This window comes from Falco punctatus (genome assembly GCF_963210335.1).
Source record: "Falco punctatus genome assembly, chromosome: 12".
Lineage (NCBI taxonomy): Eukaryota > Metazoa > Chordata > Aves > Falconiformes > Falconidae > Falco > Falco punctatus.
The window spans coordinates 1699624-1724600 of record NC_137592.1 but is presented as its reverse complement, the minus strand read 5'-3'; the positions used below and the strand labels follow the sequence as shown (position 1 = coordinate 1724600).

Sequence of the window (24977 nt, the reverse complement as noted above, 5' to 3'; positions counted from 1 at the left end):
GTGGGGCAGGATTGCTGTCAGATAGCAAAACACTTACTAGTTAAGAGAAAGCACACATATAAGGAGGCTGTGTATAGTACTGAGTAATATTTATTTTGTATTTAAATTTTGAGTATAAAGTGATGAGCTGCACTTCAGACAGTGACACTCTCAATACGTACGAGATGATACCATTTATTTCTTCCCAAAAGCGAGTGGGGAAATCTTAATCATAGAAGTCATCAAATTCGTCTCCTTCTGTGCTGTGTGTTTGTGGGCGCAAAGCAGCCTCGATCTCGGAGCTGCTGTCATCAGATTCGCCCCAGAAAGCTGAGGGTGAGGAAAAAAAAAAACCCAGTGTAAAATCTTTTCAATGTTTATGTCATTTATGTCACAGACATTTCACAGCTCTCCTGAGGCAGCTAGACACCATGGCTCATAGAGGCGGCCGGGGTTCTGAAGATGGCAAGCCCTAGGTGTGTGTTTGCGATACAGTGTACTGTCAATGTTGTGGCCTGCGACAGCGGGGCCACTGTGGCCAGACAGCGGGCTCATTCAGAGGTCCCACTTCATTGTTCCTCAAGGTGGCTTGAGAGAACATTTCCACTCCAAGCAATTTACTTGACCAGCTGCTGCCTGAATTACAGCTTTGTCTATTATGTTCCACTTTCTCCCTCTACTTGACCCTGCGGTGAAGTCAGAGTCGGACCATGACATCACAGATTTGGCATAGAAATGGCAATGATGTCACAAATGAAAAATCACCACTTTGAGACAGGATCCAATACAGGCAAGACTGACTTCAAACAACTGTGTGGCTTTAACAAACAGCTCTGAGAATGAGCAAAGAATTTCACTGACATAAACAGAATCACATTTAAATTCTGAGTGCCTGAGAGATTCCTCAATATACAAGCTTATTTGGCTGGTGGGAAAAAAACCTGAAAAGCAAGGCACACGGGGAAGCGTGAGTCAAGCCCACAGTCACTTGCAGAGCTGTGCCACCTGCCTGCTCCCGAGCACTTGTGGAGGGCTGCTCTTTTTCCAAAGTCATTGCAGTAGCTGTGATGCCCCAGATCAGGCATAAAACTCAGAGATGGGGATTCAGGCGCAGGAGAGAAGGCGGCTGTCATACCTCATACAGAAAGTTCAGCTTGCGTTTGACTGAGGCACTGTTAATGTGTTTGGTGCTTTTGACAGCACAAGCTATATAAACATCTTATCTACAAATGCAGCAGCTGCATCTTTTATCCTACATCCCCAGCTCCCTGGACTGCAGGTTGGCGCTTGGCCGGGAACATCAGAGTGGCACTAGCTGCACCCACCCCCTGCGTGCATTCAAACATGGAACACCTGGGAGCAGGCTGAACATGCTGAGAGCCTCCCAAAAAAACCCAGCCAAAACAAACTCCCCAGCAGAGAAGGAAACGAGCTGGGGATGTGAGCCTTTCAAATGGCGCTGAAGCCACCATTGTTTATGGCATCCTTGGTTCAGTGCAGATGCCACACCTCTGCAACACATCCAGGGCTGCACAGCACCTAAAGCTGAGCTCCAGGTGAAGAGCTCCCTGCTCCCAGCGCCGGCTGCACTTACGTGAGGCTCCATTAGAGGTGACTTCAGACACCAGTGGTCCTTATGGTAGTTAAAAGAGAAAGATGAAAACCGAGGGAGGATGAAAACATGCAGGGCCCAAACACCAATTTAAAAGAAAGCCTGCTGACTGGCAGAAAAATATTGCTCTGGATGCACACAGCTGCCGTGCAGGCACCTCTGTGTGCCTTCCTGCTGTAACCACGCAAACACACGCACTGCTGCCCACCCGCTCCTGCAGCCCCTCTTCCAGAGGGAAGATCAAGAAAATGTCAGGTTTTTCCTCCCACTTGCTGTTTGCTACTGTTTGATTTAAACCCTGAAGCAAGCATCACTACTTCTTCCACACCATATGTGCTATGAAACACAACCTCTCTGGTCTAGAAGCAGTCATCATCAGCTATATGCTGGCTTCTGCGTTGAGCCAGGGAAATTCCATGCTTTCCTGTCTCCTTATGCCCATATTTTACACAGTTCAATCATATTGTTCCTGGACGTTTTTCACAATATAAATTACACTTAGTAAGACATTGATTTTTAAGTAGCATAACATTTGTTTCTTACCTTTGGATCTTATAGCCGTTGCCGTTCCCTTCCTCACTTCAATGCTGTAAAAAAGAGAAAGAAATAATCAGCACAATGTCACAAAATTAATAGAATGTAAATTGTTTTTTTTAAAATAAAAACCTGTGATGTGGTTTAAAAAATATCAGTAACTTCTGTAACTACTCTTTTTTTTTTTTTTTAAATAACTATTTTGCCAAGGCTTTCTTCACTCTTGTGTCTTTTAAAAGGTCAAGAAATTAACATGCAGCAGGGACACTGGTACAGATGTTCAGACAGCATGAACTGGAGTCATGCCTTGGTAACGGCACCGATTTACACCAGTAGTGAATTAAGGGTATAAAGGATCAGAGCTCTGTCTCTCTTTTGCAGCCTTTCAGATAATGCAAAGTAAGTAAAGAAAAAATCCAAACAAAAATAAAAGCACCCCCCACTGATGCTCGCTGAACTTCCTTATGCCCTTCCTGCCCGGGTACTCCTCCAGCCCAGCTTCTGGGTTCCCATAGCATCACCCTCGTCCCCATGTAAATGTGCAATCTCCCAGCTGCCTTTGATCTACCTTGATGTATATGCGGTTGCAATTCTGTTCTGTAAAATGACTGCTCTTGTGTCTAGAGCATCACAGGCCCTTTTGAATCTCTCAAACAAGCTGGAATCATTTTGATCTTTTGTGTGTAGCGTGCGTATTGTGTTGGTGCTGTGAAATAATCACATAGGGGCGATGATGTAGGAGAATCAACTGTTATATTAACAATCCTGCAATAAGCTCTAGAAATAAAGCTTCAGCTTATTTTAATAAGGAAGATCAAATAGGAGGTATTTGTGACATTACTCTGCAAACTGGTAAAATATAAGCAAGTGTCAAGCTGCAATTTGAAGCTGTGGCCACAGTCAGAGCAGGACTCGATCAGCTGTCAAAAATTTCATAAAATTTGCTGCATTTCGTTTAAAGAGATGGCAGCTAATACATAATTGCTTAAAGTGGGAATAATTCTAATGTTCTAATTGCTATTGTGGAGACATTTGTGAAGGAGATAAAAAAAAAAGCAGAGATTATTCACTGCGTGTCTTGTACCACTGTATTCAGTAAGAATTTGGGATTGCAACTGGAAAGCTAAACTTAAAGCAGGGAGAATCTTCATTGCATTACAGTGACCTATGTTACAGAAACTTTTCCTTTTAAATAAGAAAAAAGCTCACGCTGTTTAAATCACATTCTTTTTCTACAAGCTGTGACTGCCATTAGCATGCAGCCTCCCTCTTTGCAGATGTACAGAAATTCCCAGAAATAGGTTATTAAACACAGCCAAAGTTCAACCGAGCCACCGAACCAAGGTTCAAGTACTAGCAACAAGTTATTAACTTATTCTTTAAATACAAAACCTTAAATTTTTAGCCTTCAAGTGTTATCTGACGTTTTGTTAGCATGCCATCCAAATGCTTTTCCGTTTCATTTGGAGTAAAACCCCCCATGGCATTATGCTTCAACTTCTTGTTCAAATCCGTTCACTGGACGGTATCCCCAGGAAGTATTTCAGGTCAGAGCCTCTGGGCTGAGTCCTGCAATACACCGATCGCCCTTAACTCCTGCTCCCTTTTGGTGAGGTTTCATGACCCTCAGCATTTCTCAGGAGGTGCTCCACGTACCCCAGGCTTAGCCCATATAAATGTGCTTGAGAGGCTGCAACTCCGGCGGCTGCATCATTTTTCCCCAGGGTGTAGAGCAAGAAGCCACTTGTCGCTGAGCTGCACACGTTGGGAGGTGATTCCATGGCAGACCGCACGAGAACCGTTTTATCTTCAAGTGGTTCGGTGGGGCAAGGACTGCCCCAGCCTCCTTGGTCCTCTGGCACAGCTGGAAGCATGGCGGGGTGCTCCAGCTCCGGCTGAAGGCTGGTGGTCTGATGGAGAAGGTGCAGGGGACGGCGACCACCATGGCTGTAGGAAGTTCTAGAGACCTTCCCTCTTCGGCCCCAGCTTCCCACAAAGGTAAAGGTCAATGCTGACGGGACAAGGGTGAAGACAGATGGTCATCCTCCACCCCAACCCATCCAGCTGCTGGGGCTCGTCCTCCTGGGGCTAACCTACTACGCGTGGAATGGGATTTGCAGCAGAAGAGCATGGAGCCGCAGTGCTGCACGCCGAGAGCTGGGCACTGGTGTGACACAGCAGTGCATGGAGAGAGGTGGGGAACGGGTGTCAGCGAAGGCCTGACATGAGCACTGCTGCCACAGAGACATGTCCGGCGCCATACGAGAAACGGAACTGGGGCATCAGAAAGGCCAGACTGGAAATCACAGCTCCGCCAAACCAAGCCTGGAAAATGCTGCAAGATAGCTTTGTCACAGGGAATAAAATTCCTGATTATGTCTAAAGTGTTACTCAAGGCTGATAAACTGCAAGAAGACCTCTACACTACGAAACATTTGTATTCAGAAATCAGAAAACTCAATCACCAAAGTTATCATCTGGTATATACTGAGCACACAATACAATAACCACACAGACCTCCACCGAGAAATTTTAGGAGCATAAATGAGGTAAAAGGCCGGTTTCAGTGCCTTGACTAATCCCCCGTCGTGACCCATCAATATCCATTTACACATTTGCTTCTTCCCTAAAATAATTCCAAACTGAACCCAGGCTCTAACAAAGAAAAAACCCAAACTTCAAAGGGCCTTTTAATCTCTCCTTTACTCCGGTGAAATGGCCTTTTTGTATTGAAAATGTCTGCACAACAATAAGAAATTAAAAAGCTCCAAGAAAATATTTTTCCTTCCATAAAGAAAATTAATACTAAGAGGAAAATACCAGACCAACAAGAGCCAAGTTAATAGAGGCAGCTCGCTGAAAAACAGGAGAAAGCGTTTACTTGAGCCTGAGCATCTTTTTGCTAAAGCACCTGTTGAACCTCTACGTTTTAGAGTCAAGTGAAAAAAGACACCCAAATACCAGGGGGGGGGGGGTGGGGCGTGGGGGGAAGAAAAGAAAGAGACACAAAGAAAGCTACCCAAACATCAAGGGGGAAAAAACACCAAAACCCCCGACCAAAAACCACTGAAGCACCAAGAGAAAAAAAAACAGGACCCAAATGCCAGGTTTTATCAGAAAAACAAACAAAATGCAGAGTGCATCAGCCTTGGGAACACTGATACTCTGGCTAATCCCGTCAGAGGCTCGAAGCCTGCGTGCCTCCGCCTGCACATGCACCGCTGCGGCAGCACGCCACGGACAACAAACCCAGCGCTCCTTTTGCACAGGGTGCTGCTTGTTAACCCTCAGCAAAAGGAGCGAGGAAGCTTCTTCCCGGCAATACGTGAGGATGCGGGGTGGCAGATCCATCTTGAAAAGCATTTTTCAAAAACATCTAAAAGCCTCTCGGCAGTAAGCGAGCCAGACAGCTTAGTGGCAGTGCCTGCAACGTGACAGTCTCGGCTGAGCATCCCCCGCGATCACACACTCTCCTGCCAGCTCCTGCAGAAGCCTGACGGCTCTATCTTTTGCTGCTGGTCGTTTACTAGAAATTGGGCATCACTGAAGTATTCCCCGCCCTGAAAAGTGAGTACAGCCTACAAAATCCATTCATCACTCCAGAACTGGAGTAATAACATTGAATTTAAGTAATCACAGTGCAAATAGGATGACCTTTATTTTAAGATACCAAGATCAATATCGAGCTACATTTAAGACCATTCTCTGTTTAGATACAGCATGCTGAAGAAAAAGAAAACGTTCCTGCCTAGAGAAACTGTTAACACAAAGACTGCATCGCAGCACTGCGCGGAAACTGTCTTGGAACTGCTTAGGGCATCGCTGCAAAAATAAACTATTTCCTCTGCAGTACAAAGGCAACAGATTTAGAGAGACATTGGCTCTCCCCACAGACCATTCCCCACCAATATTCCTAGAGCATCGCCACTATGCCATTACTCTTTCTGCAACAGCTGGATGTTAAGATTTAGGAAATAAAGCTCACACAAATATCGGTAACATCAGAAAAACATGCTTGAATTTACGGTCAGCTTTGTGCGGAAGTGGTTTGACGACTGAAAGTACGGCAGAAGGATAACTCAATCAGACATGGGCTAGTTTCTGGGGGCATCTTTCAGGAGTCTGGAAACATGCTATACCATTTTCCCTTGGATTTCCTGGTTAAATGCATCTCCTGACCACTCCCCAGCCCCAAACCTTTGGAATCTCTCCTCAGAGCTCTGGCCAAAGCGGGCTGTTGCCCCCCAGTCAGCTGGGGGTGCTGGTGGGGGACACGTGGGGCTGGAGTGCCCCCCCGATGGCCAGCCCACCTCAGCACCGAGAGCAAAGGTGATGGGCCCTGTGTTAGACATCGCCCCTGAGAATAATTAAGAGGATGAGTTATAATCTGCCAATTTTCATTTGCATGTCATTACAAATGTGTTTGGTAAAAGTGACTTTTGACTGAAAAACCGCCTTCAGAGACCAGACCGGATTACTTCCAGAAAACATATTAATCAAAGTTTAAAATACTTTACACCGTGTTTATGTCCTGACAAATTAAAATTATTCTTTGGTTCTCAGTTGATAACGCATCTTTAATCTCCAGATTATTCTGAAACAAGACAGCACAAACAAGTAAAATAAACTGCTTGCATGGAAAATTCAGAATTACCCAGAAAATAGTGACCTCCACTGGCTGCATCCATTGCTACAGGACTGCGAAATACCACACACATCGCCTGCCGCCCGCTCTTGCGGAGAGATTCAGTCCTGACTTCTGGTACCTTTTTCCCCAAGCAACTGTGTAATTTAACGCGCTCCTTTCTGCTGCAAAACGCTAACTCTTCAAACGCAAGTTGCATCTCCGTGTGTGCAAATACTCTCTCAGCAAAGTAAACGAAGCCAGGAAAAAGTAGTTTTATAGCTAAACGTAGAGCAGGACGATATTTGCAGGAGAAGAGGAAGCTCTGGCATGCACCGCTGAACAAAAGGGAACAAGTGGTCTTTACTCAGAGAGCAGCTTCCTATTAAGACTCACTCCTTCGTACATTATGCCTTTCATCCCCACTCAACCACAAAATGATTTTGCTGTAGGAAATACAATGGCAGAAAAAGATTTACATTGAAAGAATCTTTAATAATAAACTGTTGCAGATCTGCCTACTTCCCCATGATTTATAATACAATAAACATCGGATTCTATTAAGTCTCATGCACTGAAGACATGCACTGAAAAACCGAATATGAAAGCCCTCAATTCTTCCCGTCTCCAGTACCATAATAGTGAAATGAGCATGTATAAATGTGCTAAGAGTATCTCTTTGCATCTTTTATAGCTTGTGTGTATCAATCTGTAAAGCTTATTAAGAAAGTCATTGCTATGCAAAGCAGCACCCAATCTCTTTCTCTTGCTTTTCAACAGAGCGCAGTGTTTAGCCAATAGCACCGGTCCCCTGCCCCTCATTCAGCATTCATAACATGCAACATTTGCACAATGTATCTCTCAAAGGCTGCTGAATAGAAAGCCTTAATACTCATGTAAACAACTGCAAACCAATTACTTAATGAATCAGGCCCACACATAATGAGGTGCCAGACAAAGAGCTATAAATGCATTTTTGCGCCCGAGCCTCTGCTTTAAAGTAAAAATCCCTCAGCTGTAGTTTGGGCTTAACTGGCACATCGTAATTATTGTCTGGAGGACATCAGAGGAAGCCATTTTTTTTATTTAGGTCCAGCAGGGTCTTTTGCGAGGTCACTCATCAGCTCAGTGACAAAACGGCGCAAAGAAGAATTTATAAAAAGTACCACAGCAGCGCTGCGTGGTTATGTTTATTCTCAAGTAGTGGGTTTCGAGACCACTTGTAAAAGCAATAAAGCCCCAGAAGTGACTGCAGTAAGTGGAGCGCTTAAATGTGAGCGGCGAAGAAATTGCATCGCGTCCTGGCCACAAACAAGCAGCCGGCCACCCTCTCCAGCTCTCCGTCTTTCTCACTACTTTTGCCGCTCTCCCTCTCTGCTGAGCAGATGCCCAGCATCCAAAAGCAAGGGCTGCTAATAAACTTTGTGTCTGTAGGGCTGCATTATTTTTGACTCATTTAGAAAAAAATAACTTTAAGCCTTTATGAGTTTTTTTTCTATTTTTTTTTTTTTTAAAGCAGCATCATCCTGTACCAGCGCATGAAGTGCGCTTGCTTCTCAGCGCTGAAAGACATGAAATTATAGGCCAGAATGAATTACTTGAAAATCTATCACAAATACGAATCTGAAAAAACCCAGCAAAAAATACGCATGCCAGATGAACAGCATCTGAAAAATGCAGAAAATGGCCAAACGCATCATTAGCAAGCAGTGCAACATCCAATGGGGGAAAAAGCTTGAAGAGTTGGTTTTTTTCTTTTAAATAAGAAATCAGCTCATTTTAAATTATACAAATTTTACTCTGATGCTTAGCAGTGATCCTGTAGGCCATTTCTTCAGGGCCTGATCCTTCTCTTCCTGCTATCCTGGGCTTCAGTGAATGACTAAAATTTAATGTTTAAAAATTCATCTATAGGAGCACCCTTGCGCTTCACAGCATTAGACAGTACGATTTGGAACATTGTTCTCAAAGTTTCAGAAAATTTGAAAAGAAAAAAAAGTGAAAAAAAGTTTAAACGTAAGACTATAAGAATTAATCCTAACCAAAAGACTGAATGCCATTCATCAATATTGTATTACAGCTTGTATTTACCACACTTGAAGAATTACAGAAATACTGTGATTTTTAACACAAAATGCAGAACAACACTTGCAGAATTGGAACTGACCTCATCAATAACAGCATAAAGAAGCTACAGAAAAATAGCAACGTCATATAAACAGGAGTAGTAAAAGATATATCAAAATGCTTTAAAGTCCCTCCCTGAGTACTATTGATGGCAGTCGTCAGCCCAGGGGCTGCGTGGCAGCAGCACCCGCTTGCCGGTGTTCCAGTAAGAGCAGATAAGGATCTAAAGCCCAGCCAGTATTTCATGAGATGGCTGTGTTATATCCTATTTTCTGCTGCTTCTTGACTAGTAATTTGATTGCTGCTGTTTGATGACTGTTACACGCCAAAGATGAACACAAGGAACATCCAACAGAACTGCTCAGAGACCCAAAAGGAAACTGCTGCAGTTAAAAATAAACAAACACCAGAACAAAACCAACTTTTTCCTTTTTTTTTTTTTTTTTTTTTTTTAAGAACAAGCTGTGCCCTTTAGGTACACGTAAGGCCATTTAATCAAAAACACTCCATATGAAAGAAAGAAAGGCATGTTATAAATACCCCAGTATCAAACAAGAAAAAAACAAACCCCAAACCCATGGAAAGCATTATCCAGTTACAGCTAGTTTACATCTCGGACACATGGAGAAGAAACCCACCACTTTATTTCTTGAAGACTTTATGTTTTATGTCTGCCCCTCTCCTGACAAGCCCTATTGTCTGGCCCCTGAGTAGCCCTACTGAAAGCAGCTGTACACGCCAATTTGTGGTTCACTGAGATGTCAATTGAGTCTTAAAATGAGAAAACAACAGCTGCAAAACAATACTTGGCTTTGGCACATATATTTTCTAAGGTGTACCAAAGTTTAAGATGTTTTATTAGATAAACATAAATATGAACCTTAACCCTAGATCAAGTTAAAAAAATAATAATAAATCAGCAATTCGGTCATTTTCTGTCAGCATTTCTCATTCTACAGAAAAAATTCAAATGTTACAGGATTTAACAACTTTACCTTGAGAAGGGAGGACTTCTTCCATTCAGTGAAGAACTAGTTTCTGAATGCGATTCCTGGCTTTCTTTCGCTTTGGAACTCTTACTGCCAATATTGCAACCTGTTAAGTAAAAAAGTGAAAAATAAACTTTGGAATAATGGTGGCTGGACCTTCTAACAGTGTGCAGTCACTAGCAGCAACACACTCTTACTTTCAAATAGATGCACATAACGGCAACACTCTTGGTTTGATGACAAGGTCCAGAGAAGAGCACACACCGCACAGTTATGGCATCCGCCTCAAGAGTGTTTGCTCATGATTAAGTGGAAATTAGTTAAAACCACTGAAAACGAGACTCCCTCAGTATAAATCAAAGTTATCCAATGACTATTTCTTGTGAATACTGAAAGTTTTGCACATTTTACCTCATTTTAGAAAAAACAAACACTGAGATTCTCTTAAGAGCTGTAGTGCATCATGGCAACTAAGTAAAACATAAAGGATATAGATACCTAATTTTTTTTATCCCTGAGTTCTCATTTACTTTATTCAGGAAGCAAAATTATTTTTATTCTCCTTCCCCTTAAATGCAGATTATTTTGGATAGTTACAGTTTTCTTGATATTATTTGTTACATCATTATTTTCAACCGTTCTTTTGAGCTAGAGCTGCATTTGGGAAACACAGATCTTTATGACTTGAACAGCCAAACACCCAACTATTTAAAAATCTTTTATCCACACTTTCCTTTCTTTCCTTTCCCCCCCCCCAGCTCTGCGAATCTCATTTCCATTCTGTAGAGACTGACTTAAAAAAAAGAAAACGAGGTAAATTAATTCATTCACTGGAATTGTACAATTGCTCATCTTTGTACTCATTTCCAAAGAAAATGATGCTCAAGTACAAATCCCACTTTAAAAGGCTACTTTGCATGCATATATATATATATATATAAAAATAGAGAGAGAGAGAGAGTACCAAAATTATAAACAAGCCCTATTGTTAGCAGCTTCATTCCTACTCAGGACAGTTTAGTATTTCTGTATATCTCGGACACTTCACTTTCTAGCTGGCCATGCATGTTACCAGCCCGCTCCAGTGGCTCACAGCACTCTGTGCGTGGATTCTGGCGGCACAAATCCTGCGCAGTCTTGGGCACTTCAACAGAGGGGCATGAGCCGTCTGGTGGGCACAGGGGATGGCAGAGCTCAGGCACAGCTGCTGCAGTGGCAGCAGCGCATTGCTTGTGGAACAAAGTCCAACCGCTTTCCAGAGAAGGCACAGAGAAAAAAGAAATCAAGAATGGGAGGGGAAAAAAATGAAAAAAGAAAAAAAAAAAGGGGGGGGGGGGCAGATCCCCACCTTTCCTATGATGTACACATGCAGAGACCTGTGGAGATGACGGTGGAGGTCCTGGATGCAAGAGTGATGGCAGCTCAGAGCTGCCGACTGAGCGACATGGGCACATGCTGAGAAACCATTGCCCACAAAGGAACAAATATTTATGCTTGTTTGTACATTACTTTGCGAAAGTACAAAAGCTAATTTAATCTAATCGAGCCAGAACTCCCTGCTTTTCACTCTAGCAGTAAAGCACTTAATAGAGCTGTATTTTTCAGGGCTCCCCATGCACGGATTCAAACTACAGCACACGATGTGTCCGAGATGATGTGTTTGCTTCTTGCCTGGGACAGCGGCTCAGCGCCAGGAGGGCACCCCGCCGCCTCCAGAAGCCCACCACAAAGCCAGCTGTGCCCGCTAGCAGAACGCCACAGGCCACAGACCCTGCAAACATTTAAATCCAGTTACGTGTGCCCTCTGAGGTGGTTCTGGTGTGTCCAGGGCTTGCTCCTCGTGTGAAGGAGAACGTGGAACAAGCTGTCTCTGCCCAAATCATCAGTGTAACCACGCTTCCCGTCCCAGCCCTGTGTGTGCAGAGGGACAGACCCACCAGTTACAGCCTGTTAATGGAGTGAACGCTTCTCCTCCTTCCCAGCCTCAACAGGCAGCGCTCCCAGAGCGGGTGGCACCACATCAGTTAAGCGGCTGCATCTGAAGTGTGCCTCTCAAAGCCTTCCCTGTGCTTCAGGCTAAGCCCGGCACCCCAACCCTGGGCAGGGACCCCACACCTAGCTGGCTGCCAGCAGGGTCCCCTGCAGCAGGAACACATCTGGAATCGCAGGGAAGTGCTGCTACCTGTGCACGAGTAACTGTGCTGCTGTTGAAAGCTCTCCTTGTCCCTCAGGGCAGTGACATGGAGCCTGTCTTTGATCCTGGCATACTCGCTGCACCTCCCCAGCTGGCACTTCAAACTCCAGGTCTTTGCCAGCTCTACCAAAACTTGAGCTGGGCCACCATTGCTGTGCAGCTCTCCTTACGGCTTTTGCATGCACACCAGCCTCAAAAGACCGTTCCCTCAAGCCTTCCGTCCCTGCGCTGGCTCCCCTTCCTTCGCAACATCAAGCAGTAACTCCAAGTACTTGTTCTTCACCCTTTAAGACCCTACAGAGCCCAGCTTTGCCTTATGTACAATTATAATACAATGCTGGGCTATCAGTCCCCACTTCTGCCTTAGTTACACCAGACTGCCTTGCCAATTAGTTCAGTCATTCCCCTTGAGCATCTTTGTGCTGACTTACATCCCACGCACCCTACAGAAATGGGAGATCCTTCTAGGAACTCCCAAGCCCACCAGCTCACCTCCCTGCCATGGGGATTCACCTGGGCTGTGGCACCCACCAAGCGTCAGACAACACGTAAGCAGTCAGCATGCAGCGACTGCTGCTTTGCGTGCTGAGCACCCACCTGGCTCTTACCTCCTCTTACCCCACTCACCTGCCTAATCCCTGCGCCTTCAACATGTCTGCATTGTACGCTGGCGGAAAGGAAGAGTCTCAGTTACAGATGTGCAGTGCTGACAACAAAACCAGCCCAACGTAGGTGCACGGCAATGCTTCACCGCTGTGAGACAGCACAAGCGACTGGTGCAACATGCAAGGCAGAGAAGCAAAAAATATGCTGCCAGGAGAGAAAATCCTTAAGCACTTTGCTCCCAAGAGAACGGCATCATGCCATACAACCCTTACGCAGATCAGTGTATTTCCTTCATGAAAACTGATTGTTGTGTCCAAGGTTAAATGCAACTTAGTTCAAAAAGACACTTTTATTCTGGGGGGTGCATGTGTTTCTGTTGTTTTGCAAGAAGCATCTCACCTGCTGTGCTATGACAGCCAAGTGCACCCTCCCTGTCACAGGCTGGGGACAGTGAGAGGCCTGCTGTGCTGGAACACAAATACATATTTTTTCCTGAGCGTGCAGCAGAACACAATAGCCCTGGCCAGAAAAGATGCACTGAAAAAAAAATAAAAGAAGAAAAGATGGGTTTAGAGCACATCAGCAGTGTGCAGGCTGAAACCCTTGGATAAAAGAATTGCAAGCACTATAGAAATCGTTCAGTGGGGAGCAGTAGCACTGAGAACCAGAAGTGGAAGCGAGGAAGGCCACGGGCTGTGGCAGTGCTGCTGGCAACGGCTGTCTACAAAGGGCTTCCTAAAAAGCACCTCTCCCTTGGTAAATTCTTGCTACGCTGGGTAAAAGAGTGTCCTGGTTTCAGCTGGGATAGAGTTAATTTTCTTCCTAGTAGCTGGTACAGTGCTGGGTTTTGGCTCTGATGTGAGAACAATGTCGATAGGACACGGATGTTTCTAGTTGTTGCTGGGTGATGTTTATACTAAATCAAGGACTTTTCAGTTCCTTGGGCCCCGCCAGCCAGAGGGCTGGAGGGGCACAGGACGCTGGGAGGGGACACAGCCAGGACAGGTGACCCAAGCTAGCCAAAGGGACATTTCATACCATACGACGTCATGCTGAGGATATAAACTGGGGGAAGAAGGAGGAAAGGGGGGACATTTGGCGTTAGTCTTCCCAAGTTACCATTATGCGTGCTGGAGCCCTGCTTTCCTGGGGATGGCCCAACACCTGCCTGCCCATGGGGAGCGGGGAAGGAATCCCTTGCTTTGCTTTGCTTGCGTGCGCGGCTTTTGCTTCACCTATTAAATTGTTCTTATCTCAACCCTTGAGTTTTACATTCCTTTCCGATCCTCCTTCCCATCCCTCTGGGTGGGGGGCAGTGAGCAAGCGGCTGTGTGGTGCTGGGTTGCCGGCCGGGGTTAAACCATGACTGAACCACGGGGTTAAATCCCAGCTGAAACCAGGACAAAGACAGATGCCATTTGCTTGATGTTCTCTTCCTAAACAGGTTTTGGAAGCATTGGCCTCGCCACATCACCAGCTCGCGTGCTCTGGAGACACCCCAGAAGCAACACGGGCACACAGGCGTGAAGCTGTCCAGACGGGCTACCTGGAGCATCTCCTCAGTCTGAACGGCCAGCCTGCGCTGCACAGGCACAACTGAACAAGCCTGATAAAACTCAAGTCTTTAAACTCAAACTGGGATTTTAGCAATGGGAAGTTCTCAATCCAGTCATTTGAGCAACACTGCAGCAGAACAGGAGCTAGTGCATCCCAGATGACAAAGCTCTCCTTGCAGCTTTTTCCCCTATGCACTGCTTCTTTCTACTCAGAACTAGCAAAAGATCTGAAATACCACTATTAATTAAAAACACTCCACACTTCAACTTTTAATTAATTGTGCAGCTGGCATGGGTCAAAGCAGCTTTCATGTCAGCTTTTACAGTTTTGTTCTGAATAAAACGGGTGTATTTTTTTTTCATTAGCCAAAAATTCCAGGAAAATACACTGTTGTTGCATAATGCACCAGTATTATTTTGTTCTGCCAAAGAGTTAAAGTAATCTTTAACCCAAAAGATACTGCACCAGCACAGAACTGAAAAGAAGTCATTTTCGCCATGTGTTCCGGCTACGGCCTAGGTTGCAGCATCTATCAATTTACAGCCAAACATCTCAGCAGCTAAAAAAGTGATACGATGTAATGTCCTGCATATAAAAAGACAAGCAAGCTCTTGGCCTTGTACTTGCAACATTTGTATCTTGCTAATTGTATCACCTCTCTTCACAGAGGAAGCAGCCCACATTTTAAACATCAAAACCAGCACTGAAGCCCTTCACTACAGCTGGAGTCCCAGCACAAAGTCATTGCAGACATCAAACTGTCTTTCTACAACAGCTTCCAAGTGCTTGACTCTGGAAATGGGAAAGGTAATTCACAAGGCTGCTGGTTTTTAAAATGCAGACTGGGAAAAGAGAAATACCACTGTGTTCGTGTGTAGCCCATACAGTGTGAGCAAAACTGGAGTCTTTGACCTAAGTGACAAAGTGTGTAAGCAAGTTGTAGAAGCAGTATAGTAGGTATTGCTCTACCGGGAGAGGAACAAAAGCACTTTGTATGCCATGCAAAAGCTATGAAGAGCTATCATCCATTATTTCCAATAAAAATTAATCTCATATGCAAATGGAGGTAGTTGGAGGGCAAAAGACCCCAGTGCTTTTGCAGACCCAACCCAAACACATGTCTGCATCTTCCCCGTGTACGCAAGTGAGAGTCTATGCCAAGAGGAACATTGCTTTTTCTATGTGCTTTTTATCACCAATAAAATAGTTAGCAGCTTGGGTATTTCAGCTGTCACTAGACTTCAAAGTCAATAATGCCTTGAAAGGAATATTATCCGGATCAGCTGAGCCTGCAAGACGCGTAGCTTTACAGTTACCTCTGCAATAGTTATTGCATCTGCATTCAGAAGTCCTGGTAGCTCTGGGCTGCCATACTGCCAGGTCCCGTACCAAAACAGACCAGCAATAGTTCCTGCCCAGAGCAACTTTAAATCTGAACAAGCTCCTCTACCCCCGTAACGCTAATTACTGTGCAGGCTGATAAACTGCAAAGAGTCTTGTGGGATTAAAGGTGGGCTTCAGCTGCCGGACCACTGCCAGCGCACACACAGCCGCGCTGGGACAGGAGGTGGGAGTGCCGGCTGCATACGGGCTCTGAGACACACTGATTTCCCTTGAGATAAGGCAAAAACACTTGCATACAGAGAGAAGGTAAAAGCTACCTGCAAATCTGATAGAAGGATGTGCTCTTTGGAGATGGAAAAAAAATCTCCAAATTAAAACCTAACACTGCAGTAAAGTAGGTCAAATATCAACAAATATTTCCCATCTTTCTTTAAATGAAAAAAAAAAGATAAATACTCTTATCATAATAATATACCAACATACGAGGCTATCCTCTCAAAAGCAGACTCTTGGATGACCAGAAGACTTAGGAAATCCCAGTGGAGCAAGCCATCCACTGGGAATATTTCTAGAAGCTGCTGCCTCTGTTTAAAGGTCAAAGAAGAATTATCACCCAGAATTCATAACTAAAAAAGACTCTGAGGTCTTTCAGGAACTGTTGAGCAGCATAAAATATCGCCTACTGGAGTATGCAATCCAAAATAATTTAAGCAAAAAGTACAATCTTAGGCTGTCCCAAGGTAGTTCTGTTGGATCACAACAGCAGCAGGAATTACTCACATACAGATGAACTTTTTTCATAACAGCAGTTGTGAATGGGTTGGTACCAAGTGAAGCGAAAAGTTGGGTAGACTTATTAATGCCTTTATTAGTGCACTCCAAGTGAAACCTTGGGAACCTTTTAACTTCAAGCTCAAAGGAGGACCTCACTGGAAGGACATGTGGGCGTGGGAAAAGTGTTGGCAGGATTATTGGCTCATTAAAGGTGACCTAAAAAGGAAAGCAGAATTGGATTTGTGCTCTTTTATGTTCCCTTATGATATATAAAGAAGGGCTAATTTTCTTTTTCTTCTTAAGAGGGTTTTTCCTCCTTATTTCTATATTAGAGATTTTATATCTGGAGAGTAGCTGGAAGGTGACATTCAAGACGTTGTGAAAGTGAAGCCTGATGAGTGGAGAGGTAACGGCATTTTTATTCAAATGCTTTATAGCTTTAAAGTCTGTTTAAATCAAAGACATACATGAAGGGGGGGGGGAAGAGAGAGAGAAAATCTGGTTTTGTTAAGAGATTTAACAAACCTGCCCGTTCAATAAAATCATCAGTTTCCTACCCATAAATGAGACTCCTAAACAGTCATCCAGCAAAATAAGAAATAATGGATTTTATCCTTTCTTTTTAATCTCACATTATTCGCCTCAGGAACTCAGGAACAGCAAAAAGCTGAACAATTCCTTTTACATGTCTTCCCACGATAAAAAACAAAGCATCCATGAAGAAAATGAGAATGAGTTCACCTATCTTCCTCTATCCTCATACAACCTGGTACAAAATGAGATTGTTATTAATAGCTAACTCCTCTCTGGGTGAGACCATACACAAAATATAATCCTTTTAAAGTCAATTATCACAACATGGCCTTCCACAAGCTTAGGAAAGAAACCATCTTCATGCTATGAGCTACACTGCCCCTGCGCCCCGAGCTGACTACATGTTTGGAAAGCTCACGTGTCCTGCTACGGAGGGGACAGCTCCACAGATGTTTCAGTCCCAGCCTCTGTTTAGAAGAGCTCCGGGTGAAGTCAGTCCTCGCACAAGCAGTTTCAGGTACCACCACAGGCTGCCTCTAAGGGACATCCAACACTAAGCCAGCCACCACTCTGAAGCCCTTTCCCCAAAGCCACAAAGCTCTCTCTTCCCTCCCCTACAGGCATTAAAGAAAAAATATAAATCTCTCTGGAATATTTACAGAATATTTAAATAAATTTTTGGTTGGGTTTTTTTTCTTCTGTAACAGAAGTAATGGAAAAATAAACCGAAACTGCAGAAGCATTCGTAAAGTGCTGTTACAGAAGACTGCTTGGAAGCACATCCACCCGGCTCTCACAATGAAGCCCATCAGAACCAGAAGCCCCAAGGCTTCCCATGTTTCAAGACAACTTAAAGCCCTTAAACAATGCAGCAAGTACTGAAAAACCCCACAAAATTTGTATCGCTTAAGCTTAGAAAAAGTTGTGCAGCAAAACGATTGCATATAGAACGGACATCAAATATCAGTTCATCTAAAAACACAATGCCAAACGCCCAGACAAGTCATCTGAGCCCAAAAGACAACACGCAGAGATGCTGCCTTTATTTTAGGCACAGAGCAATCCCAGAGCTCCAGGGCCACAATCTACAGCAAATAATGACAAGCAAAAAGGAAAAAAGTGACAGGCTGGAAGGGTGAGGAGCCAGAAGAGAACAAGGAGCCCGGAGAAGATCACGGGCTGAAGATGAATCACATCTGAAAGGAGCAACTTTGCTTTCAATTGAGATATGAAAAGCCTCACTCCTAGAGACAATGTGACCGCTGGCTACTGGAAACATGCAGCAACAAAACAGTAAATACAGCAGACTCAGAAAGAACGGAGTTTAAACTGAAGTCACTGGTTTCAGTGTTTAGGTTAGGGAGAGTTTCTCAGCATTTTTACAAATAGGAAGCATGCGTATTCACATGCCCATTCAAAAAGAGAGCTATGGGAGAAGGAGGGAAGGGGGATGTCCATCGTGGCTTGGCTTACGGCTGACACCTGACACAGCCGCCAGCCGCACAGACCGCCGGGGTCTCCAGCAGGAAAAACTGCAGCAGAGAATTCCCCAACAAATTCATGTGCAAAACCACAGCTAAAACCACTACTGGCCAGTCACAAAATTCAGGGTGGGGAGAAGCAAACCAAAAGCATTGGCAGTGACAGGAGTCTCAGCTCCAGAGCCGCTATTCTTAAAAAAAAAACCCCAAAATACTATCAGTGATGGCATTAGTTGGAGTGAGCCACCACTCCTGACACTGGTCTTGCTGGCACTCTCTGCAGTTTAGGGAACTTCAACCTCCATCCTCAAATTTGAATCCTCTTAAATTACAAACAAAAATTGAATCAATCCCAGGATTTGTAAAATTTTAGATCAATTTTCAAATGAGAAGTGTGTTTTGTTTCATGAAAAAGATTTAAGTGGCTTTTAATTCTTCTAAAAATCAATGCAATTCATGTTTTAAAATATGTTACCATCTGTGACTGAAGGACATTTTAAGAAGCAGGGAAATGGAAAGCATTCTACTCTAGAAATATCTAAGTTTTATTGGGCTAACATAGGAATATTACTGCTGCAGTATAATTCACGAATACAAGAAGCACATTTTTATATTTCAGCTGCAAATGAGGCTCAAAAAGCAGCAGAGGAAAACCTCTGTAGAGAAATGAATTGCTCTCTGAAAGACAGGCTATTTTGAAGCCGTAAAAGAGCAGAAAAGCAACAGCGAGCATTGCATAAGCAGATGCCCTCGCACCTTTCCATCGGAGTACACACCTGCATAAATAAATATTTAGCCAAACATCAAAATTTATAAGGAAGCAGCCCACCACTTTACAAAACCAGGCAAAAGAAAATTGAGACTCATTGCAAAGAGCCCTGCCCTGAATACTAATGCATTATTGATACCCCCGGACCGAAAAGCAGCGACATCTCGGGATCCTAGGCGAGCCTTATACATCTGCTGTGGGAGGATCTGAACACGTCTTGATAAAACCTTATTGCTAAAAATTTTGTGTTATCAGACAGCTTTTGTAACAGAGGCAAAGGCACGGCTTCCCAGCTAGCCAGGCTTTTCCCTGCACTTATTCTAATGATACACATTCAATTACTCGAGAAAAGAAAAGAATCAAATCAGAAACATCTGTAGTTTGCCACATAATTACTGGATCTTCCCCATGGAGACTGACCTTTGTAACACTGATACTGGGACCTGAAAGGCTAAATGACAGGATATTCACATGGTTTAAATGTATAACACGATTACAAGGAATTAAATAGGCACTGTTATTTTCCATCTTGGTTTATGTTAACATAAGCATGGACTTTATGATCTTATGTTTAATCTTTGCGCTCAGTATGTAGTAGCTGAATTTACTCACTATTAGTGGACCCAAACCACTAAAATGCTGCGTTTTGATTATGTAATAAAGTTGAATACTGGATTCAAGGTTAATATGCAGCCATTACTTTTACCTGTAATAGGAATCTTTTCGACTGTGCTTTCTTCCTTGCTCTCATCTTCACACCAGCTTGTGACTTCTGGATGTGAACACACCATAATGAAACACATTTCAAAGTCGCAGTGATCAGACTGGTTTGTTTGCTTTTAAGCCCTACTCCCTTTAATTCTCACTTTTGTTATCTCTTGTTTATTGATCTAAACTATCCATTACCGTTCTTAAAAGAGGCGCCTACTGTGAACTTTCCTCGCATGCGAGGCTACCCTGCCTCTCTGTAGCTTCCAGAGCAAAGGACAAGCTAACCAAATGTCTTAAATAATTTAAGACCCAATGGGATTTAGGAAACAAACAACCGACGGTAACTCTGCGATCTCATCCAGCAGCCCGACAGCAGCAGCATCTATCATACCGACTGAGGAAAATTAGTTTAAATCAAAGTCTCTGTCTCCTCCGCGGATAAAAGTCGTGTGAATTTAGGAGGCCTAAAGCAGTTTGTTTACATTTGCTGTGTAAAGAGCACTGCAACCTAATTGACTGTCTCTTCCGGACTTTGATGTAAGGGATGCTCTGAGAGCAGACTGAGCAAGTTGCCGTCGCCGGTTATTACGCCGGACTAATATATTACTTCCTTATCTAAAAAAATTAACTGTGTTTTCACAAACGCATCCACCTTCTAAGCTCTGAAATGGCACCGCACACCTTGCTCAGCATGAGCCCTTTTACATTTGAAAATTTGTTTGCGGTCTGGCTTTACAATAAAAGGCAACAAATATATCCCACAATTTCTATACAGTAGGCATTTTTTTAAATACATGCACACCTACAGATCTGTTTTTATTAACTACCACAAGGCTTGCTTTTCTGCTCCTGCAGAAAAAAGCAGTCACAATAGGCATCGCTCATTTTAAGAGGTAACAAGTATGACGAACGGTACTGAGATATTTAGGAAAATCCCTCCAAGTTCATTACAAATACACATTAATTTGCCAGTCACTATAATACAGTCCCCTGTGGGTTTGGATAGAAAATACATATATACAGAGAAGGACAGTAACTTTGAGCGCACAGCCAGACCGTTTACCACTTGTTACCTTGTTCTCCCGCGCCGGCGAGCCAGGGAGCGTGTTTTGCCGGCTTTATTTCCTCACCGTCGTTTGGGATCGATGGCAAGCTATAAGATGATTCATTACTCTGAATAGATGGCCTATCCCCACACTCTTCTGGAAGGACCTCTCTCAACACTGGTAGAGCCTGCAGCATTAAAAAAATAAAAATAGCCACAGCCCTATTATCCTTCATCTCAAGCGTTTTCCAACATACATTTAGGCTAATCTATAATTCACGGTGTAGTCTGTTTCCAGGGTGGTTTTTTTAGATGTTAAATTACCTCTGCGTTACATCAGCGCTAGTTCAGAAATTGCATTCTGCCTTGAAGTAACGCAAACTTTGAATTATTCTTTTAATCACTAGGTTTTCTGGAAATGCTCAGCATTCCCGGCCTCACGCGTTCAGGGTAAGCAGAACAGAAGGGTGTATCAAATACACTGCAACAGCAACAGACTGAGAAGAAATCTCTCCGTTTCAGGCACGCAGCGATAAGGCCAGGGAAGCCACAGTGTTAGCAACAGCTGCAGCTTAAAACAACGCTGAGACTGATAGACCTTGGTCACAGCTTGACCAAGCCAGCCTCTGCCAGGCACGGCTGCAATTCTAATCCACGGTATTCCTGCACATTCATAAAGTTTGGTCCGTCCTGCCTGTGCCTGCAAGCCCTCCGCGGCAGCATATTCAGACCTCCACAGTTAAACGTATTTTTAATGCAAAAAATTAAGTTGGAAGCCAGCACCTTTATAGGGAGCTGAACGAACCTATGTAAATGTCTGAGTTAAAAACAGGCTTAAAATAAAGCAATCACTTTTTCAGGTACCATCCGCCTGTGTTAGAAGTACGGTGTGTGGCTTTATAAAGCCCTGAGAGCAGGAGAAATCATCCTTCCTGGTGTTTATTATTTCACAAAGAGCAGCAAGGGCTTTTGGGGCCTCCTATCTCTTCTTTACTTGTAGGGTGTTCCTCTTGGTTTTATCTTGTAACCCAAAATATGGTCTGGAGTCTTTAAAATCAACTAGATTTTCTGCCCTAATTATCTGATTGTTTAATAAAACAGTAAGCCTTCAGCGATGAGAAACAACATCTTAGAGAGAACTCCAGGCTTTTTAACTTATTTTGCTATACTGACCTGAGAGTATGGGACAACTCCAAGCCAAAACATTCTGGACTCACGAGGAACTTTTGTTCCCCGCATCTGCCCCTCCTCATTAATCTATATTTATTTAGGAGCCCAGAATGGCAACTTCTCAGTCTTAAAAACAGCTTGCTGAGTTTTTTTCTTTGTTAAACTTACATAGGGGAAGTCTCCCTGTAAAAACAACGTGAGCAAGCTGCTACTTTATCCAAAAATGGGGACGGACTTTAGGTATCACTTTCTTAATGTAAAGAATGCCTTAAATTACAGGCAGGACTGGGAAATCTTTACTATTGAAGTAAATTAATTCCCATCTAGCAGTTTATCTCAGTGTGGATTTCTCACACCAGAAGTACTTTGTTTACCTATCTGCACATCATTTAACATCCAAATAGGTACAAACCACCAACAACAAATACAAGCACTCAGTGTAAACTCTAACACCACAATTAGTCCAGGCAGAAGGACAGGAGAACCAAAGCTCAGCATCACAGGGACCATGGCAATTCCGGCGTGGCTGACACCTCCATCAGGGCATGAAGACAACCAACATGCTGCATGAGCCACACCGGTCTTATTTTGACAGGAGTGTAACTTGACTGATGAAGGCACTCAAGTCTCCAGCTGTCGCAGCCAAGGGACTATCCCACTGCCCAGAAGAGGTGTCACTACCACGTCAGCTCCCCAAGGCTGTCCTATGTTCCACTGGAACAATACCCAATTTTCTTAACAGGGATAACGGGACAGATCCGTGAGAGAAGAGAAAAACTGATAGTAAGATGTAGAGAACAGAAGAGAGACATAGTTTAGCGATAAGAGACAAGGAGGAGACAGGCAGGTGGACAGACTCTGTGGACTGCTGCAGTGGGAAAGATGCTGAAGGCACTGGAGGAGAAGGTGGACCTGCTGCTGGTCATCACCAAACCCCTGCAGACCACAAGTGCTGATGGGGATGGAGGTGACAGACTTGCCAGGGAGCAAAAAGGCCCCCCACCTGCACCTTCATCCTGCTGCCTGGCTGTACAGTACCATCATCCAGTGGGGTTCTTGGCAGATCCTTAAGCTCTAGGAGAAAGAAGCCATCAACATGGGCCAAAAATTCAAACTTTGGAGTCATAGATATATAGGTGCAGATCACTTATGAGTTCACTACTGCATTATACACATCTTTATGGTAAAGCAAATGCTCCAGTACACGCACATTGCATAATTTATATTGATCCTGTTCTGTGCAACCTGCTTGGAAATACGGTGTTTCAAAGTAGAGGATGCCTCCTGGCTTTACGTTTAATTGACTGGATCCACTGAATAGGTAGTAGAAATGTTAAATGAATACGTGTGGGCCACAGTAACACACAGCAATAAACAGATTACTGCTGCGTATATTCACCCATAAAGCTTGTGTTATTGAGCTTTGACTTTGTAGAAGTTTTTTTACATGCAATTATAAATTTATGTACGGTATTTGTTTATCTGTCACCAGTGCAATGATACATTCCTTGCTCATCTCTTCTACTTGACTGACTGTACAAAGGACAGAATACAAATTACTTGGCCAGATACAGAAGCAGCAGCTACCCTGGTTGTAACTGAAAGTCTACAACAAACAAAAATATTACATCTTCATTATTTGTTTCAAATGCTATTAAAACTAGAATACAGTAAAGCAGCTCAAACTGCTTTTTAATTTCTTGTTTACAATTAGAGCAAAAAATATTTTTTACACATTTTTTTGGAGCAGAGCATGGGGCCAATTTGTTACCAGCAGGCTGCCTGGCAGATCTCCCGTTCCCAGTGCAGCAGCAGCTGGGACTTCACCCCGGTGCCAGCGTCCCAGCTCTCCTGGCATGGCTGCAGCCCGGGCGCTGGAGGCAGCGGGGATCGGAGCCCTGCCCTCCCCCCGCGGCTGGCTGCTCTGGGTGTGCAGCAAAGGAGGGTGGGGCACTTACGGGTCTATCAAATGCCAATTGTATAATTTTTTTTAAGAGTCAGTTTATAACCTTTTGTATTAACATTTAAAAATACGAGCATGCTACTATTTGTGAAATGCTTTGTGCATTCAGTGTACCAAACATAACTGTTTTAAAAGAAAAAAAAAGATCAAAATACACCATGATAAAAAGCTACCAAGCCACAGAGAAAGACAGATGATAGAAACCTTGTGATAAATTTGCACCACAGGAAAAGCGTGACCTTGTTTAAATAAATAACTGGTTTGAAGGGTGGAAAACAAGATGCCCCCCTGGAGACCTTAAAGAGACTGTTTTCTTCATGGGATGAAGTGCTGTACGTATTTGCCCCAAGACAAGCAAAGAACCTGTATTCTCTCCTTACCCACCTCCTAACAGTCTCCGAGGCTGATTAACGAACGCAGACTGCTTGTCATTCCCCTTAAAAGCCCACACACTGGACTGTAGGAGCAGCACACAGGGCTCATCTGACCTTAACAGTGCAAATCAGTCTCCAGGTGCCATCTATTTAAATATTACTAGGTGCAAGTGCAAACCTGGCCATCCTGTGCCTCCTTGCTGGAAACCAGCAGGCTTCCAAACATCTCTGCCACTTCTTCCGTGAGCTGAACCTGGTGCTTTTTCAAGAACAAGGCATGGCTGCTCAAGCAAGTCCGCAGCACGTCCACATCCCACTGCTGGTCTGGCCTGAGGAACAAACCAAAGCACCGTTAGTGGGACACCCCACGCACACCAGGCTCACACGGGTGCCACGCTACTCATTTATCTGGACAAGCCGATCAACATGCAGTGGGAAAAGCCATCATGCATTGTCCCCCACTTTTTCTTTTAAAAATGTTCAAAGTGGAAAATGTGATAAGTTACTCATGACTTCTGCAAATGTGGGGAGGATGGACAGGGGTGACTGTCATCATGTCTGTCCCCTGGGTACATCCTGAGATGCAGGAT

The 24977-nt window shown here is 43.9% G+C and overlaps 1 protein-coding gene across 17 annotated transcripts in view; it reads right to left on the bottom strand.

Annotated features, from left to right (window-relative positions):
- The window catches only part of KIZ (kizuna centrosomal protein), a 55539-nt gene that overhangs the window by 4582 nt on the left and 25980 nt on the right, over nt 1-24977 (bottom strand). For 5 of the 17 annotated variants that reach the window (XM_080407787.1, XM_080407791.1, XM_080407796.1 and 2 more), the window contains 6 exons: nt 24566-24716; nt 20909-21068; nt 19831-19896; nt 9872-9971; nt 2135-2178; nt 68-1612 (listed from right to left, as the gene is read on the bottom strand). In XM_080407787.1, coding sequence (XP_080263913.1) covers nt 1455-1612; nt 2135-2178; nt 9872-9971; nt 19831-19896; nt 20909-21068; nt 24566-24716 — 679 coding nt within the window. In that variant the 3' untranslated portion in view covers nt 68-1454. The other 12 variants (XR_013931309.1, XM_080407793.1, XM_080407792.1 and 9 more) reach the window with 12 other exon arrangements.